The sequence below is a fragment of the Musca domestica genome, unplaced genomic scaffold (assembly GCF_030504385.1).
Source record: "Musca domestica strain aabys unplaced genomic scaffold, Musca_domestica.polishedcontigs.V.1.1 15, whole genome shotgun sequence".
Taxonomy (NCBI): Eukaryota; Metazoa; Arthropoda; class Insecta; order Diptera; family Muscidae; genus Musca; species Musca domestica.
In genome coordinates, this window is record NW_026712207.1 from 5,550,444 (window position 1) to 5,570,132 (window position 19,689).

At 31.7% G+C, this 19,689-nt stretch overlaps 1 protein-coding gene across 1 annotated transcript in view; it reads right to left on the reverse strand.

Annotated features, from left to right (window-relative positions):
• Nucleotides 1-19,689, reverse strand: part of MdRdl (gamma-aminobutyric acid receptor subunit beta) — a gene marked incomplete at its 5' end in the record, with an annotated part of 145,413 nt that overhangs the window by 54,688 nt on the left and 71,036 nt on the right. Inside the window, 2 exon segments of the mRNA NM_001305119.1 lie at nucleotides 2,757-2,839; nucleotides 8,508-8,734. Of these exon segments, the coding sequence (NP_001292048.1) occupies nucleotides 2,757-2,839; nucleotides 8,508-8,734 (310 nt within the window).

A 19,689-nucleotide genomic window follows, 5' to 3' on the forward strand; every position in this document is an offset into this window, starting at 1 on the left:
AAGCACGAATTTAGTAAAAAATAGTTTTTAAGGACCATCAAACGTGGATTAAAAAAATATTTCTTTAAGGACCAGATAACGTGGATGTAAAAAAAAATTAAGGGAAAAAACAAAATTGGATTTAAGACCAAACATTTTTTTGAAGGACCAAAAAATGTTATTTTTTTTTGGAAAAATATCTTTTTTTCCAGGACCAACACACGTTGATTTAATTGTTTTCGAAGAACTCCAAACGATTTACTTTCAAAGACAAATAGGGCTGGTTTTATCATTTTTATACCCTCAGCCAAATGACTAGGGAGGGAATATGTCATTTTGTGTCGGTTTTAGACCCTAGGTTAATTTGTACCAAATCCGTTTTGGGACAGTTGGAGTAGATCTTCCGATGTCCGTCCGTCTGTCTGGCTTGTGCGCACGATAACTCTCGAAGGGAGTGTCCGATTTGGTCCAAACTTGGTAGATGAGATGGGCAATATTGGTAAATATTTTACTACACAGAAAGTGATGGTATAATTCGATTTGGCTCAAACTTTGTAAATCCTAATATTTGCATCAGCGCTAGGTCAGGTGCGAAAATGGGCAATATCGGTCAACTCCATCAAGTGCCTCCTACACAAAGGGTTAAAATTTTGAAAAATTATAAATCTTATAAAATATGATATAAGAAACCGGTTGTCTTCAAATTGCATACATCATAATATTTTTATTATGCAAAGGTCTGGTGTGAAGATGAAATATTTCGGCCCACTTCTTCTGGTACCTCCCCCCTAAAGGGGCAACATTTTGAATATTCTAGAAGCTCATAAAGCGAGAAATTAACATCCGATTCCGTTCAGAATTGGCAGATTTCGATATTTCCAGTAACAAAAGATCTCTTATAAAGACGGCAGAGATCGAACCATTTTTTCCGTCACCTCCCCCACAAAGGGCCAAAGTTTTGAATGGACAAAACGTTTATAAAATTCGAAATAAGAACCCGGTTCTCTTCATATTTCTCACATTTCATTATTTCTACTGACACAAGATCTGTTGGGGAGATGGATAATATCGGCCCACTGCTTCTGGTATCTCCCCCACAAAGGGTCTAAATTTTGATTATCCACGAAGCTAATAAAACGTGAAATTAACATCCGATTTTATTCTGACTTTGCACATCTCAATATTTCCATCAACACAAGATCTGTTATAAAGGTGGTAGAGATCGGACCATTTCTTTAGCTACCTCCCCCCTATAGGGTTCAAGATTTTGAGAAATCCCTCAACCAGAAACCTGACGTGATTGTGAAGTTTATGATTTCGCATAAAATTGAATATAAGTGTTCGATTTTCTTGTAATTTTTCCAATACTAATATATCTTTCTGTATTGGATGAAGTATGAACATGGAATACTTCGGTCGACTTTATCTGATACCTCAGGCACATTTTAACATTTTCTGAAAAGTTGTTCATATCTGACATAAAGTGATGGAAGTGGTAGATATAGGCCAAACCTGGCACGCCGCAATATTTATATTATATTTATTTAGGTTCGATACGAAATGGAGAATATTGGCCCATTTCTTCGGAATCAACTCCATGATCATAACAGAAGTCAAAATGTATTTAAATCAAATCGAACATTGGTTAAGGTTATATATCTGCCGGCAAAACCAATTGGTACTCTTTAACTTTTTTCCAGATTGAAAAAAAATCTCAAGACCATAAAAAGTAGTGGATTATTGAAAAGTATTTTTCTTGAGATGTGAGAGAAACGTTCAAGACTGTAATAAGTCGTGAACTAAAAACAAAAACAAATTATTTTAAAATCTGTTCTCAAGAGATTTCTTTAAAATATCTTTTTTACGATTTTATATATGGCTACAGATGACGTATATAATTTCATACGGCCATATAAAATAATTAAAAATATTTTACCCAAAATTGTAAATGTTTAAAAAAATATATTCGATGGCTTCCATAGTCGTACATATGTATATGGAAAATATTATCTCAAAATATTTGTCAAATATTGCACTTAATTTTTTATGAATTTTTTATTATTATTTTTTATTTATTTTTTTTTTTGAAAATAATATTTGGAGAATAATTCGATTTTTAGAAATTTTTAGTTCAAGGTCTATCAGAATTTACAGATATTTAAAACTACCATTTAAGGTCTATAAATATGTCAAATATTTATTTTTCAAATTTTTATAAATCTTATATTAATAAAAAATATTTTGTCAAATGATGTTAATTTTTTCAAATATTTCCGATTACCTTTTTTAATTCTTTTGTGGTTATTTTTTTTCTAAAACGTTTTGTAGATCTAAAATTTGATGTCAATATCAAATATTTTTTTCTTTTATTTTCTCTTATTTTTATTTCTTAAAACATTTTTTTCATATGGACCTTCCTCTTTCAATGCTATGAGACCCATTTTGTTAAAAAAATATTCTGAATGAGGTGTTTTTTTTTTTAATTATTTTCATAAATATATGTATGTATATATATAGATATAAAAAATGTCTTAATTATTAAGTGTTGTTATTTTTTTGTTTTTGTACTTGCTTACTTAAAACTAATTTAATCTGTACAGATATGTATATATTTTCATAAATAATATTCTATACAATTTATGTGGGTGAAAGGGGGGCGGGGGTTATTAGAGTAGGTTTTGTTTACTCTTTTTTTTTGGGTGAGTATATAGTTATGTATATATATTTAATAAATATAAGAATATTGCAAAACAATAATATTAAAATTATGTACTTACAGCTTTCAATTTCAATGTGACACAATTGACGATCCATGGGGAAGTACTGTAGATTCATGGGGCAGGATGCTGTAATTGTTAATCTAGATGCCGAGAGAAAAATTTCACGGGGGAAGAAAGGAAAATGTATGGAAAATAAGGATTAGTTAATAAAGAGTACAATTGAGCAATTATAAAACCCTGTAATTGAGAGAGAGAGAGAATTTTGTTTACAAATCAGAGAGTGTGTGTTATGGTATGTGGCTACAACATCAAAAGCATTTTTATGTGTAATGGTGTTGGGGAAACTGTTTTAACAGTTACCAAAAGTGAATGGAGCAGGCATCACCACCATATGGAGAGAGAGATAGAGAGAGATCCAACTCTCATGGTGAGCCACACAAACACAGAACAGTTGTTATTTAGACACATAGATATGTACATATTATTTTATATATTTATATGTTTTAAATTTATAAAGAGAAAAAAATATACATTTATTTATATTTATATATGTAGAGAGAGACGGACAGAGAAAGAGAGTAAAGAAAGTTTTGAAGAGTAGTAAATGTAACGAGTATTCAGCGAGTTCAATTGGTGATATGAATAATAAAGTAAATGAATAAATAAAATACAAATACAAAACTCTGACAAATTCATTATCAAAGAGTGGTTTGGAAATAGTATTGAAAAAAAAAATATTGAAAAAAAAAAACTACTCATGAAGCCTTTGTTGTTTTTGTTATTGCACTTAGTAAAGGAAAAAAATAACGTTGCAATATTTTTTGTTTTTCGTTTGATTTGGTCTAACGATACTTGTCTTGTTTATTCTCTCAGCGGGTTGAATTTGATATTTTTGTCGTGGAAAAAATTTTTCATAGTTTTATGGAGTAGCTGAAATTCGTTTGTATTTTAGTTATGGGTACTTACATTTACGTAGAGAGCAAGAACTTACGCATGGTTTCGATTTTAGTATTTGTTTCGATTTTCGACTAAATCCATGGCTCCATGAATTTCTTGCGTAGCTGTTCGGAGTTTGGTTTTTGGACAGATTCTTGTTTTAAGGTAGTAGAAAAATTTACAAATCGAAGAAATTTCACCAACGAAATTTCTCCATTGAGCAAACCTTTTTGCGGTGTAGTAAAAACACAGAATGGCATTACATGTGTTTTTTTTTTCATTTTGTTATTGTTTCGAACATATTTTTCCTATAATTTATTTTGTTATATTTTTGTAATAGTAGTATTTGGTAGTAGTTCTTTGCTATGAAAATGGTGTTGTAGCGTTAACTTGTTTTTTTTTTTCTTTTAGTTTTGGGGAAACGATAGATAGAGAGGTATATATAACTATTTCGTTTTGTTTTTGATTTTTTTCTGATATGAACATGCTTCGATTCAAATGTCAACGACGTGGAACGTGGGAGGCCTTCTATGGCTGGGGGTGGTGGTGGTTAACATTTCTAATTGGATAGTCGAGTTATAATTTGTTCTTGTTGGAGACTTACTGTATCGTTTTATTTTTCTGATTTTTTTAATAATGTAGAGGAGGTCTATTTTCGTTCAAATAGTAGACATTTAGCTGTGATCATAACGAACATAAAATAAAGCCAATTGAACTCACTTTTTCTTTCATTTGTAGTGGTGTGATGTGGTATGTAATGGGGAAGATGTTTTTTTTTTTTTTGGATTTCTAAATATATATGGCATAAGGAATCTATGAGAATACTAAATGAGATGATGCAGTGCAAAAATTTTAGAATATTTGTATATGTATGTGTGTATATACCCAAAAACTTATTGGAGAATAATGGGAAAGAAATAAATACATTTTTAAGGCTATGTTTTGAAGGATCAATGGGTCCACATATATTGATTTTTATGATTTTTATGAATAATGTTCAGGGATCAATATACCCACAAATGGGGAGTATATAAGGAGATATTTCTTATGGACGATGTTTTTCCAAAAATTTGGATTTGACGTGAATATTATTTTATTATATTTTTAGATTTTTAGGATGTGGATTTTTTAAAAGATTTGAAATTTTTTTGATAAAATTTTTTTAAGAAGTATAATTTTGTATTATTTTACAGAGTACATTTTTGCGATGTGTTTTTATAAAAAAAATTTTAAACATGGATTTGTAAGATAATTATTCAAGGAGTACTTTTAATGTGAACTTAATGCACGACTTGGATTTTTGTAAAAATATTTTTTGAAGACTATTAAAAATATTTTTATGACTATTTTTTCAAGAGCGTGGATTTTTGTAAAAATGTATTTTTTAAAAGAGGCTGGATTCTTCATATATACCAAAAATAAATTTTTAAGGACGTGGTATTTTTAATAGTTTTTGAAGAAAGTATTTATTTTAACTTTTTGCAAGGACTTGGATTTTGTAAAAATACTTCTTAATATTTTTTCAGGAGCGAAGATTTTTTTTTTTTTAATATTTTTTAAGAGACCTGGGGCTTAAATTAAAAATATTTCCTAAATACGTTCATACAAGGACGTTGAATTTTTGGGATTACATGGATTTTTAAAAGTAACTGTAATGTGGATATAATATTTTTTTAAGTTAGTATTTCTTTTAACATTTTAAAGGATTTGGGTTTTGTAAAAATATTTTTTGAAGGAAAAATATTTTTTTGAAATTCTTTCAGGAGCGTAGATTTAAAGAGATTTTTTTTTCAAAAACGCCAATTTTTTACGCTAATTTTCAGGACCAAACATTTTTGGAAACAATTTTCACGGAAGTGCATTTCCATTTTTTTAAGTGAATGGGTTTCATTTAAATTCACTTTATACATTTTGATTTTTTATATATTTTTTTATGAAGTGGATGCATTGACGTGGATTTTTCTTCAAAAGGAAATTGAGATACAAGTATTTTTCTAAGAAATCATTCTCAAAGACCTGAATGTTTCTAAAAAATTATTTTTAAGACGGTATTTTGAAAGACCGGATTTTTTTTTCTGGATTTTTTGAAGAATATTTTTTAAGGATTAATTTAAGAAAGAAATTTGAAGGACGTGGCTTTTTCTAAGAAAGAAAATTCAAGAATGTGGGTTCTACTTAAAAAGAAAGTTCAAGGGCGTGAATTCTTCTCAGAAAGAAATTTCAAGGACCTAGATAATTCTGAGAATTCTTTCTTCTCAGAATGAAATTTCAAGGACGTTGATTCTTCTCAGAAAGAAATTTCAAGGACGCTGATTCTTCTTAGAAAAAAATTTCAAGGACGTGGATTCTTCTCAGAATAAAATTTTAAGGACATTGATTTTTCTGAGAGCATTTTTTTAAGCACTGGGATTTTCCTAAAATAAAAATGTCAAGGATGGACATTTTCCTAAGAATATTTTTTCAAGGACGTGAAAAAAATTTTAAAGTACGTGGATTTTTTATAAACAAATTCTAAGACATAGACTTTCTGAAAAAAATCTTCCAGAACTTAAATTTTTCAAGGATATAATTTTTTTTTAAATATTTCTTCAAGAACGTGGGAATAATTTTTGAGAAAGTGGATTAAAAAAAACAAGGATATGGATCTTAGTTAAAAAAATGTTCAAGAACTTAGTATTTTCCTAAAACGAAAATTTTAGGGACTTTGTATTTTCTACAAAAAAAAAAAAAAAAAAAAAAAAATCAAGGAATTCAATGTTTCTTAGAAAAAAAAAAATTCAAGGACATGGATTTTTGAAGTAAAAATTGTCAGGGATTAGTGTTTATTTTAGAAAGAGTTTATTTAAAGGACATATTGAAGGATTTTAATAAAGTATTTTTAAAGGACTATTAAATGTAGATTTTTTGAAGAGTGTTTTTAAATATTGTCTTACAATGATTAGGATTTTTTAAAGAATATTATTTCATGGATGATCAAGAATTTTTTAAAGAATCTATTTTCAACGATCATCAGGGCTAAAATATTTTTTTTAATATTTTTTCAAGAACTTTGATAGTATTGAAATTGCGATTTTTTTTCAAGGACTCTTAGGGTTATAATTGTTGATTTTTGAAGATCAAAAATCAAAATCAAGGATTTTTTAAAGTATTTATTTTCGACGATCATCCAGTCTAAAATTGTGGTATTTTATGGGAATATTTTTTTAAGAAATTTAATGGTACGGAAATTGTGAATTTTTTGATTATATTTTTAAGGACCGTTAAAGCCATAATCCTAAAGGACCCTAAAAACTAAAAAGTTGCATTTTCAAGCCTAGTAAGGCAGATTTTTAAAACATATATTTTCAACTACCATCGAGTGAAAATTTGTTTATTAAAAAAATAAGGATCATCAGGGCTAAAAATGTTAATTTTTTAAGGAATATATTTTTGCAATAACCGTCAAGGTAGTAGTAAATTTTTTGAAAATTATTTTCCAATGGCCCACAGAAATTAAATTGTGTATTTTTGTAAATTATGAATCTCAGCAGGATTTTTTTTAATAATTTTTTCAGCATCAAAAAAATATTTTTTTTTAATTTAAAAAATAGTTTTTCAAAGTTAAAATCCAAAATATTTAAAACATATATTTTTTTCAAGAATCGGTAGTCCTTACAACGGCAAAGAAAAAAATTCCAAGGACAATGGAAGCCAAAAAGTTTTTTTTTAAGGGAGGTTTTTTTCTTTTTTTTAAAGATTGTTTCCAAGTTCACCAAGACCAAAATCTTGGATTTTTAAAGGTTAAAATTGCGGCTTTTTAAGGAAAGGTTAAAAAAGAGGATTTTTAAATTTCAATGCTAAAATCATGGATTTTTTAAAGAGACTATCGCGGACAGCCTGAATAATATTTTTCAACACTTTAAAGCGACATAAATGTGGATTCCTTTTCAAAAATTTTTCTCGATCAGGGTAATAGTTGTATGTTTTTTATATATGTTCTTAGAACCCTTAGAACATTCGTTGATTTTGTAAAAAACATTTTTTCGAGGTTATCGTTAAAATAATAGTATATTTGAAAAAATATTTTTTTTTCAAGCAGTATCGGGAGAATAATCGCAAATTTTGTTCGAAAACATCTTGGATTTCCTAAATACTATTTTTTCTTAGGTGAAATTAGATTTTTAAGTTTTTGGGTATATAAATACAGATCGACAACTGTCGATCCACAGATGATGTGAAGGCATATGAATTAAATTTTCAAAAGATATTCGAACAGACAACAACATCAATATTTTTTTTTTTTTTTTTTAATTTTTAGAAAATAATACTTCTTTACAACAAAATCAAATTGCGCATACACACACAAATATATATAGAAACGTTAAGAGAAAAATTTGACAGAGAGAGAGAGACAGACAGATCGAAAGAGATAGACAGAGCAATCGAATAAATTGGAAATATGATACATGAGCCAAAAACAGAAATTATGAAAATGGAATAAATGGATAGATGAAAGACGCATAATGGTTAAACAAAAATAAAAATTATACTTTTTTTAACTTTTTTTGTTTTGGACAGAAAGACAGTCATTAACAAGTAGTAGGTAGACAAATAATTTTACATGTTAGCAAATGTTTAGTTTTTTTTTTTAATACGACATTCATTCAAATATTGTTGATTTCGTTTAGGCTTTGGTTTTTTTGGTTACCAAAGTATTGGTTTTTGGAGTTTTTTTGGGGGGAGGTTATATTATTTTTTTTTTTCGGGGCAGGGTTTTAGGGGGTCTATTTTTAGGGGGTATGGGTTTTTATTTATTTCTGTTCAAGTTCATGATTGCTGTTGTTTTTTTGGTGGTTTGTTTTTGTTTTTTGTTGTTTTTGTTGTTGGTTTTACCTAATACTTCTTGTTATCGATCCAGAGTGATGTACACGTATGAATTCGTTACTGGTTGTTGCAATATGAAAATATGATTGTTTTTCATTTACGAAAAAGGTGTCAGGTACCCAAATGTTTTTAATGAACTCTGATCCAACCGATAGTGTTTCTACACCAGGTCGTTTTCTATACGCTAAACGAGGATCGGTCCAAAATTGACGGAAGTAAAAATCCAATGTAAAGTCCTGTGTTAATCAATCATCATCAACATCATCATCGACATCGGGATGGTAGATACGATTTCGGCAGCATGGGAATCAAGGGAGGATTTTCAGTGTTTTTTACCCAAAGGGGTTTGTTTTCAAAAAACAACAAAAAGAGGGGGAGGGAAAAGAGAAAAACACTTATTAGTTGGTCATTTTTTTTAAAAAGTTTGTAAAATTGTTAAGGAAATTTCAACAGAAAAAAATTTGTTAAAAATTAAAACACGAAAATTAAATTTAAAAAAAAAATCATAAAAACTATAAAAAAAATTACAAAATAAATTAAAAAAAATGAAAATTAAACAACACTGACATACACACATAAATTTCGTGCAATTTCATTTTAGTCTCGTTTTTTTTTCGTTGGCGAGAGAAAAAAGTAACATTTATTTTTTGGTCTTTAAGAATTTTGTTTTTTTTTTTTTTGGTTTTTAATTTTAAATGCCAAACATGCATCCAATCAACATCAATCAATACACGAACGGTACGTCACAACATCGAGAGAACATAAAAAAGAGAAATAGATATTACAAACGGAAATTCACAGAATGTTTTTTTTTTAAGGACATTTTATTTAAAAATAAAAAAATAAAAAAATATTAAAAAAAGACTGAAGCGTATATTTCAAAAATATTATATAAAACCAGGGCTGGGAGTTCGGTTGGCGACTTTTTCTTTATCAGTGAAGTATTAAAAAAGGATATGAAAACATTTATCCAATTTCCAATTCTTTTATAGGCTTCAGAATGATTCTCAAAAAAACTATAGGAAAAATTCTGGAGGCCATAAAAGCCCTGGAAGAAGTTTTTAAACTGTAAAGGTGCTGGAAAGGTTCAAGGAAGGAACTTTCCTGTAGAAGTCTCCTTAGCCTTACGATCTAGAATTAATCCTCCCACTATAGAAGGACTTCGAAACCTTTTGAAAAGTCGAACAGCTGAAGAACTTCTTTGGAAAGGACTCCTAGTTTTTTTTAAGATCTACAATTAGTCTTCCCGCTATAGAATTTATAGAAGATTTGTAAAACGTTTTGAAAAGTCGAAATGCTGAAGAACGTCTTTGGAAAGGACTCCTTAGTTTTACGATCTAGAGTTAGTCCTCCCACTATAAAAGGACTCCGGAAACGTTGAAAAAGTCGAACAGCTGAAGAACTTCTTTGGAAAGGACTGCTTATTTTTTACGATCTAGAATTAGTCCTCCCACTACAGAATAACTTGAAAGAAATTGTTAGGTATATAACAAGTCTTCTATACATTGAAAATCTCTAGGTAGTTTCTAATCCCTAGAACAAGGTCTTCTAACAACGGTAGACTTGTATAAGGCCCTGTATCACTAAAAGACATGTAGGGGCCTTTCTATACCCAAAAATACCTGCAGCACATATTCTATTACTAGAAGGACTGTATAAGTATTCTGTCGCTAGATAACCGGTCTTCAATTTACGAACCTGAACTGTTGGAAGTCTTTTATCCCTAGAAGACTTCAAGGAGGACTTTTATTAATGCACAATCTCTAGGACGATTTTTATCATTGATGATCTCAAGGAGTTCTTTTATTCACAGGCGACCTCTAAGAGGACTTCCAGGAGGTCTTTTATATATAGGTGACTTCACAGGGGACTTCCAGTAGGTCTTTTATTCATAGGTGACCTCTAAAAGGACTACATAGATGACCTCAAGCAGGTCTTCTATTCATAGATGACCTCTTGGAGGTCTTCTATTCATAGATGACCTCCAGGAGGTCTTCTATACATATATGACCTCCAGGAGGTCTTCTATACATAGATGACCTCCAGGAGGTCTTCTATACATAGATGATCTCCAGGAGGTCTTCTATACATAGATGACCTCCAGGAGGTCTTCTATACATAGATGACCTCCAGGAGGTCTTCTATACATAGATGACCTCCAGGAGGTCTTCTATACATAGATGACCTCCAGGAGGTCTTCTATACATAGATGACCTCCAGGAGGTCTTCTATACATAGATGACCTCCAGGAGGTCTTCTATACATAGATGACCTCCAGGAGGTCTTCTATACATAGATGACCTCCAGGAGGTCTTCTATACATAGATGATTTCCAGGAGGTCTTATATACATATATGACCTCTTGGAGGACTTATATACATATATAACCTCTTGGAGGACTTATATACATAGATGACCTCTTGGAGGTCTTCTATACATAGATGACCTCTTGTAGGTCTTTTATTCATATATTACCTCTAGGAGGTATTTTCTTCATAGATGACCTCAAGGAAGTCTTCAGTTATTAGATGACATCAAGGAGGTCTACAATTCATATATGACCTCTGGGTACTCTTCTATTCCTAGATAACCTCAAGAAAATTTTCTATTCATAAATAACCTCTAGAGGTTTTGTATTCATGCACGACCTCTAGGAGATTTTCTATTCATAGATGACCTCTAGGAGGTCTTTTATTCATAGATGACCTCTGGGATGTCTTCTATTCATAAATGACTTCTGGAATGTCTTCTATTAATAGATGACCTCTGGGAGGTCTTCTATTCATAGATGACATCTTGGAGAACTTCCATTTATAGTTGACCTTTAGGAGGTCTTCCATTCATAGATGACCACAAGAAGGTCATCTATTCATAGATGACCTCTAGCAGGTCTTTTATTAAGGGATGACCTCTAGGAGGTCCTCTATTAAGGGATGACCTCTAGGAGGTCTTCTATTAAGAGATGACCAGAGGTTATCAGAGGTCAGAGGTCTATTCATAGATAAACTCTAGGAGGTCTTCTATACATAGATGACCTGTAAGAAATTTTCTATTTATGGTCTGCTCTAGAAGACCACAGCTGACCTCTAAGGATAATTTTAGTCATAGATGTTCCCTAGATAGTCTCCTATTAATTTACCATCTTAAGAGGTCTTCTATCCCTGGAGATCTGTAGGTGGTTTTCTGTTCTTTTGTAAATAGAGCCCTAGAGGGCCTCCTCTGTCCCTAGTAAACCAGTATGAGATCTTCTTTCCCCAGAAGACCTGTTCTCCTCAAGGAGGCCTTCAATCCTTAGGAGATCTGTAAGAGATATTCTATTCTATTCTAGTAAATCTGTAGGAGATCTGCTTTTTCCAAAAGACCTGAAAGAATTCTTGTAGTCCTAAAAGATAAATAGGGCGTCTCCTTTTTTCAAAGGCCTGTAGACATGTAATGGGACATCTGTTTCTAGAAGACCTGTAGGAGGTCTTCCATCCCAAGAAGACATGTAGGGGGACTTCTTTTTCTAGAAGACCTCTAGGAGGTCTTTCATTCCAAGGAGACATGTAGGGTGACTTCTGTTTCTAGAAGACCTGTAGGAGGGTTTCCATCCCCAGAAAGCATGTAGGAGAACTTCTTTTTATAGTAGACCTGTATGAGACCTTTTTTTCAAGACGGTCTACTCAAATATTTTTTTTTTGTAATCCAAGGAACACTTTCATCTTTTAAATTCATTGAATCCAAAACCAATTCCACAGCCCTGATTCATAACAAAATTATAAAAAAAAAATAAAAAAAAATATTTTTTTCCTTTCCAATGCCTCGCGGCATTTTCTCCACTCCAATAATACATCTGCTTTAAATTATTTTTTTTTCTAATACTTAACAACTTTCATAATGAAAATACTTGAAAAAAAAATGAAAACTAACTGCAACGGAATTTCTAAATCAAAATAATAATTTCAGAAAAAAAATAATAAAAACTTAAAAACTCATCATTACAACAAATACGTAATCAATCCTTTGATCAATTCACAAATTGTTCACAGCGAATAGTTTTTGGGGTGAAGGTGATTTTTGGTTGGCTGGTTCGTAATGGTGGAAGGCCAACGGAATGGTAAAAAACATTTATAGACACAAATATGCACACACGTACGCACGCACGCACGCACACACACATCGAGAGAGTGGGTGTTGAACAGTTTCAGGTGTTGTTTTGCATTTGCTTTGTGGTGTTTGCTTTTGTTTTTTTTTTTGTTATTCTTCTTTGGTTAAGCTTGGGTGCGTTTTGTGGCATGTTTTTTGATTTTTTTTAAAATATTTTTTTGCTTATTTTCGTGCTTGTACTAAAAAATTATTTTCATTAATTAATTTTTTTTCTGTTATTTTTTATAACGTTGAACATGGCAAATAGCTTAAACAACATAAAAATTGTTAAGAGAGAGCGAGAAAGAGAAAAAGAATTTAACAAAAACATATTTTTTTTGCATTTTGGTTTTTTGGAAATATTTACAGAAAAAATAAAACTGAAATTTTACAGAATCCTCTCACAAATACTTTGTCACATCAAGTATTTATTGTTTGTTATTGTTATTGCTATTATTATTGTTTTTATACCCTACACCACAAGGTGGTCAGGGTATTATGTCTTTGTGCATTTGTTTGTAACAGGCAGAAGGAAACGAGATAGACCCATAGTTCCTTTTGATGATCTGCATAGAATCACATTCTGAGTCGATTTATGCATGTCCGTCCGTCCGTCTGTCCGTCCGTCCGTCCGTCTGTCCGTCCGTCCGTCCGTCCGTCCGTCTGTCCATGTATTTTTGTAAACAAAGTACAGGTCGCATTTATTGCCCGATCCAGATGAAATTTTGCAAAGGTCTTTTGTTTGGCCTAAGGACGAACCCTATTGAAATTGGAGATAATCGGTCAAAATTTGGATATAGCTCCCATATATATCTTCGTCCGATTTGACTTTTATTGTGCACCAAACGTGTAATATCAGCCCGAATTGTATGGAATTTTGCACATACACCCATATTAGGCCTGAAAATATGTATGCCAAATTTGATCGAAATCGGTTCAGATATAGCTATAGCTCCCATATATATTGTTCATCCGATTTGTTATTTTTGTCCACCGCCACCGTAATATGCACTATGCAACAACAATATTTGGGGAAATATATCAAATACAGCTCAGAAATACATTTGCTAAATTTTATCGAGATCGGTTCAGATTTGGATATAGCTCCCATATATAACATCGTCCGATTTACCTTTTATTGTGCACCATACGTCTAATATTTGTCCAAATGGGATGGAATTTGGCACTTACGACCGAATTGAGTCTAGTAGCTAGTATGTCAAATTTGGTTCAGATCGGTTCAGATATAGTTATAGCTTCCATATATATTATTCATCCGATTTGTTATATTTGGTACCCACAACCGTAATATGCACTCTGTAACAACGATATTCAGGGAAATATATCAAATACAGCTCAGAAATATCGTTGCCAAAGTTTATCGAGATCGGTTCAGATTTGGATATAACTCCCATATATATCTTTATCCGATTTCAAATTAATTGTGCACCAAATGGGCAATACAATTCCGAATTTAGTCCTTTGAACTTTAAATTATAATTATAATCATAGCGTGTATGATTGAATTCTCCCATAGAAACTTTTAATTGTTATGTGGAGCTCTACTTAATTAGCAAAGTGGTGTAGGGTATCATAAAGTCGGCGCCGCCCGACTTTAAGACTTTCTTTACTGGTTTGTTTTTGCATTTTCTTTTCACATGTGATTTCATGAGCAGCATTACTTTTTTTTTTAAACGGCTTGTTTTTCGTTACTCTTTCTGATATAACGAGCAATGTTAGTACGAAAACAAATAAAAAAACAATTCAATAAATTTGTCGTTAGAAGATATTGAAAAAAATAAACAACAAAAACACGTTATTCGAATTTAACGAGTTTTGCTAAACTGTTGTAAATTATGATGGGACAGAGCGGCACAGATCATGGATAAATGGTAATAAATATAGTTTGAATTTCAATGTCGTTATTTAGAATTTGAGGAATAGAATAAAATAAAATAAAAAGAGAAAGAGGAGGAATTTATTTGAAGGGAACAGAAATAATAGTTTTAATCTGAATTTATAGTCCATTCGACTGTAGTTTTGGCGAAATATTTTTGCAAATCCTTGTCAAAGCGATAATTTATTGAAGCCGTTACGAGATGATATTTAAAATTGAAAACATGTTCTCCGAAGGTCTTCTGATTATAGGAGTTTTGGAATTTAGACCAAGGAAAAGCTGGAAATTGATTTTGGCTACGGAGGACCAGGAATAGATCTTTTTTGCTTTAAAAGACCTCTAAAAGGTCTTCTATTTATATTTGACATAAGAAAGTCTTCTAGGTAAAAAAAAAACAACAAAAAAGTTTTCTGGATTTTTATGGATCTGAAAAAACGTATTTTTGCTCTAAAAGATTAAGTGTGTCGAATGAAAATTAATAGCCTGCATAACACTATTTCCACATGTGTTTTAAAATTCTTGAATAGAATCTAGAAAACAAGGTCGTGGGTGGTCGTGCGTGGACATATACCTACAAAATACCTAGAGAATGCGCTTCATGTATAGAGGACAATCAAATCGTCTTCACATAGAAAAGTACTTATATTTGTTGAAGTCCATAATATGTCTTTATCCTAAAGAATATCTAGAAAATGTCATATAACTATAGAAGATCTGTAGAGATCTTTTAGGCATAGAAGACCTTGGTAGGCTCTTTCATTTCTAGAAGTGCTGAAAAAAGTCATGAAAGTAAAGATGAACTAAATATGACTTCTACGCATGTAAAATTAGAAAAGAAAGAATTGGCCCTGTATGGCCTGGAGTAATTTTTCTGGGTATAGACAAACCGGCGCATGTCTTTTGGGTAAATCATCTATTTTCTAATATTTTCAAAGATACATATTATAATAGATGACATACCCAAAATACATGCCCCTGTTTGTCTATACCCAGAAAAACTACTCCAGGTGAAAATGTGCACCTTCGGTTGGCCACCAGAACTTAAGCGCCAGACATGGTGATGATATGGGCCGCCATCACAGCCGATGGTCGCTCTCCGCTCGTATTAATCGATCGTGGCATCAGAATAAATGCCGAATATTATCGCGAAAATATTCTGGAGGAAAATCGAAAAAAATCCTCTGCGGATTTAAGGGCGATAAATGCCTAGTTATGAAAGTCCTGGAAATGTTATCTAATTTGTAACAAAGATAATGTAATTTTCCTTCGGAATACGTAGAGAAGATCTGCTATGCAGAGATGATCCCAAAAACTTGTATATTTCTTTATGTTATAGAAGGTCACAGAAGGTCATTTTAACTATAGTAGACCTAGGACAATATACAGGGTCCGCCATTTATTTTTTTTCTTTTCAACCAGTGCCAATTTCGTGGATAGTAACACTTTGCTCATGTCTGATTTGAAAGGAAATTAGTTTTAATCTTACGCTGAACGCCGATGCAAGCAAAACCAGTCACTTTATGGTGCGGATTTTTGGGCCGGAGGCATAGTTTGGCCAGCTTCCTTCAAAAACGCGCAAAAAGTGTCCGTTACGTTATTGAAGAATAGGATATTAGCAATATTTAGTTTCAACATAACGGCGTTACATGCCACAGCTGAAGCTACAGGACATTGTTCGTGAAGCCATCGAAGCCACACAATCGATAATATGTTTAGCCGAGGCAGCCAGTTGCATATTTTCAATTATTATTTATTTTGAAAATATATTCTGTAGTTCTTTTTCATAGCATTAAAAAAATGCTATATATCGGACCCTCTCCATATATAAATAACTTCAATGAAGTGTTTATATGAAAATAAAAAAGAATAATTTTCTTATTATCTGTAAATCTCGGTATGGGGCCGAGAAGGTCGCAGGCCCCTCCTGCGTATGTACCTGGAATATAAACAATGAATTTAGCAAACTAAATACCTTCTTCCGCCATTAATACTTGGCCTTTGGCCGATTCACATTGATTGGCCCAAAGGTGACCAACATAGACATAGGGATGTTATTGAAATTAGACAACAGTCGGATTCTCTTCAACCGATGTCAGTTGAAAATCCGCATAGAGTCGTTTAAAAAGGACTTGGAAAAACATCGTATATCAATCTGAAGCTGGCCACAAAGCCAATTTAAAAAATCTGAGTTTTAAATATAATTCGTCATCTAAAGACGTATTGGTGTTGGAGAATACGACTACCGCAGTTGTGAAAACGAATATAAGGAGGAATAAGCTTAATAAATTGTTTTCCAATATTGGGCGCTAATTCGGGGTTCTAAGATAAATTCCACTTTTGTGATAATCGATCGGGTGTTTTTTTATACCCTCCACCATACATAGTATCGAGGGTATATTAAGTTCGTCATTTCGTTTGTAACTCATCGAAATAATAATTTTAGACCCAAATTTTTGATTAGCGTAAAATTCTAATTCTGTCCGTCCGAACGTCTGTCCGTCTGTTGTAATCACGCTAGAGTCAAAACGAATAACGATAAGAAGCTAAAATTTAAACCGATCTGTCTTTTGTCTGCAGACAGGTCAATTTCGAAGATGGGCTATATTGGTCCACGATATCGTATAGCCCCCGATATATGACGGTAACCCCGCTGTTTTGTAACTAAACAAGGAGTTCTTCGTGACTATTTTCAACCCCGAAAGGGAACTGTCTATAAAGGCCCACGTTTTAGAATAGCACCCATATAATAGCCCCATAATACGGTACCCCCCTAATATTCGGTATTTCGATGATTATAGACTCATTGTCTGCAATTCTAGAGTTATCTGTAAGTACTTTACTACCCGAAAGAGAATTGTCTATATAGGTCTACGATATCGTATATCCCTTATATAGCCGTTCCTCCCGGTATTCGGTATTTTAATGATTTTAACCACATTTTTTAATGTCATAGTCTGAAATTCTACACAAGGAGCTCTTCGCGACAACTTTACCCCCTGAAAGTGAATTGTCTATGAAGGTCCATAATATCGTATAGCCCCCATATAATGGTACCTCCGATATTCGGAATTTTGATGTTTTTAGCCAAATTTATCAATGAAATTCCAATCCACTGAAAATCCACACAAGGAATTTCCTCTGAGTACTTTACCCCCAGGAAGATAATTGTCTAAATATGTCCACGTTTTAGTATAGCATCCATATAACGGTACCTCCACCTATTCTGCATTTCCATGATTTTAGCGAAATTATTCACCGGAATTGTTTCAAATTTGGTATTATTTGACAGGAGATTATCTGTGCAGGTCCACGTCTTCGTACAGCCCCCATATAACGGTACATCCCGATATTCGGTATTTTGAGGATTTTAGCGACATTATTTACCGGAATTGTTTCAAATTTGGCATTTGAAGTTCGAAATGGATACTGCAACCTGAGACAGAAAATTGTCTGTGCATGTCCACGTCTTCGTATAGCCCCCATATAACGGTATATCCCGATATTCGGTATTTTGAGGATTTTAACGTCACTATTCACCGGAGTAGTTTCAAAGTACGTATTTAGAGTTCGTAATGGGAACTACAGCCTATGACAGAAAATTGTCTATGCAGGTCCAGGTCTTCGTTTAGCCCTCATATAACGGTCCTTCCGATATTCGGTATTTTGACGATTTTAGGTACAATACTCACCGAAATTGTTTGAGATGTCGTATTTGAAGTTCGTAATGGATGCTACAGCCTGTGACAGAAAATTGTCTATGCAGGTCTGGGTGTTCGTATAGCTCCGATATAACAGTACCTTCCTATATACGGTATTTTGATGACTTTAGCTACATTATTCACCGTTTATTTCAAGTTTCGAATTTGAATATGGTACTAGCTTATGACAAACATAGCCTATGTAGGTTCACGTCGTTGAGACCCCAATATAATGGCTATATTCGGTATTTTTAAGATTTTAACAGAATTTTTAACGGATTTTATTTTTTGAAAATTTCCAAATTCGTTCCAAATGGTAGAGGGTATTCAAAGTTCGGCCCGGCTGAACTTACTGTTTTTTAACTTTTTTTTCAGTTATAATAAATATGACTTTCTTGCGAAGTTCTGTTATATTTGACGTTTAATAATATTTTAAAAAATTTAAAAAAAAAAATACGAATGTTTTTAATAAATTATCGCTTTGACTTGGAAATCTTATATTTTGTAATATTGAAAGATAAAGATTAATTAAAAAACAATAATTTAAAAAAATAACAATTTCGCTCAAGTTAGTCATGTCGTATAATGACCCTATTAAGTGATGCTTGTTAGTGATGGTGGGGGACAAAGAGAACATAGAAGCCTTTCAATCTTTTTTTTAATAAAAAAGAAACAGAAAAAAATGTGAGAGTAAGAGGACAAGGGCTGGTTTGGTTTGGATGTCCTTTTATTTCATAATAATACCTGTTGAGGTTAGTAGAGAAAAAACAAAAGAGAAAAGTAAAAAAATATTAAGGAATTTATTTTTGTTGTTATCACTAAATGTATTGATTTGGTTTCCACTCGATTGTTATATTTATGTCACACTACGTATAATGTGGTTGATTTTGTTTTTTTTTTTTTTTTTTGCTGATCATTTTTCATGATTTTCGGGGTTAAAACAGAAAACAAAGGAGAGTTGCCTTATTTTCTTTGCAAGGGGTGGAGGGATTTTCGTGTGAAAATTTCTTTAAAAATATTTTTGTTTTTTTTTTCTAAATATTTTTTTTAATATAACACATTTCCTATAAATTGAATTTGTAAAATACACTCACATTAACAATAGACGTTTTGAGTACACCATATGAATTTAATGAATAAATGTATGTAAGTATGTATAAATATAATATATAAATATATAAATTTATGTTGTATGAAATTAGTTTTGTTGAAATAAATGTAAATAAATTTTATTTAAAATTTTATCAAATCAAAACATAAAACCCAATATCTAAAAAAAAATTTCAAAATAGCTCTCGATTTATTTTAAAAAACAATTGATAAAAAGCTTTGCAACCAATACACATAAATGTTGTGTTTCTGTTTGTGAAGGTGTTGATGTTACATGTCTGTGTGATTTCAAATGGTACTGCTTTCATTTGTGTAAAATGACTTTCCCTTTTTTGTCCATCTTCAAAGGTCTAAAAAATTC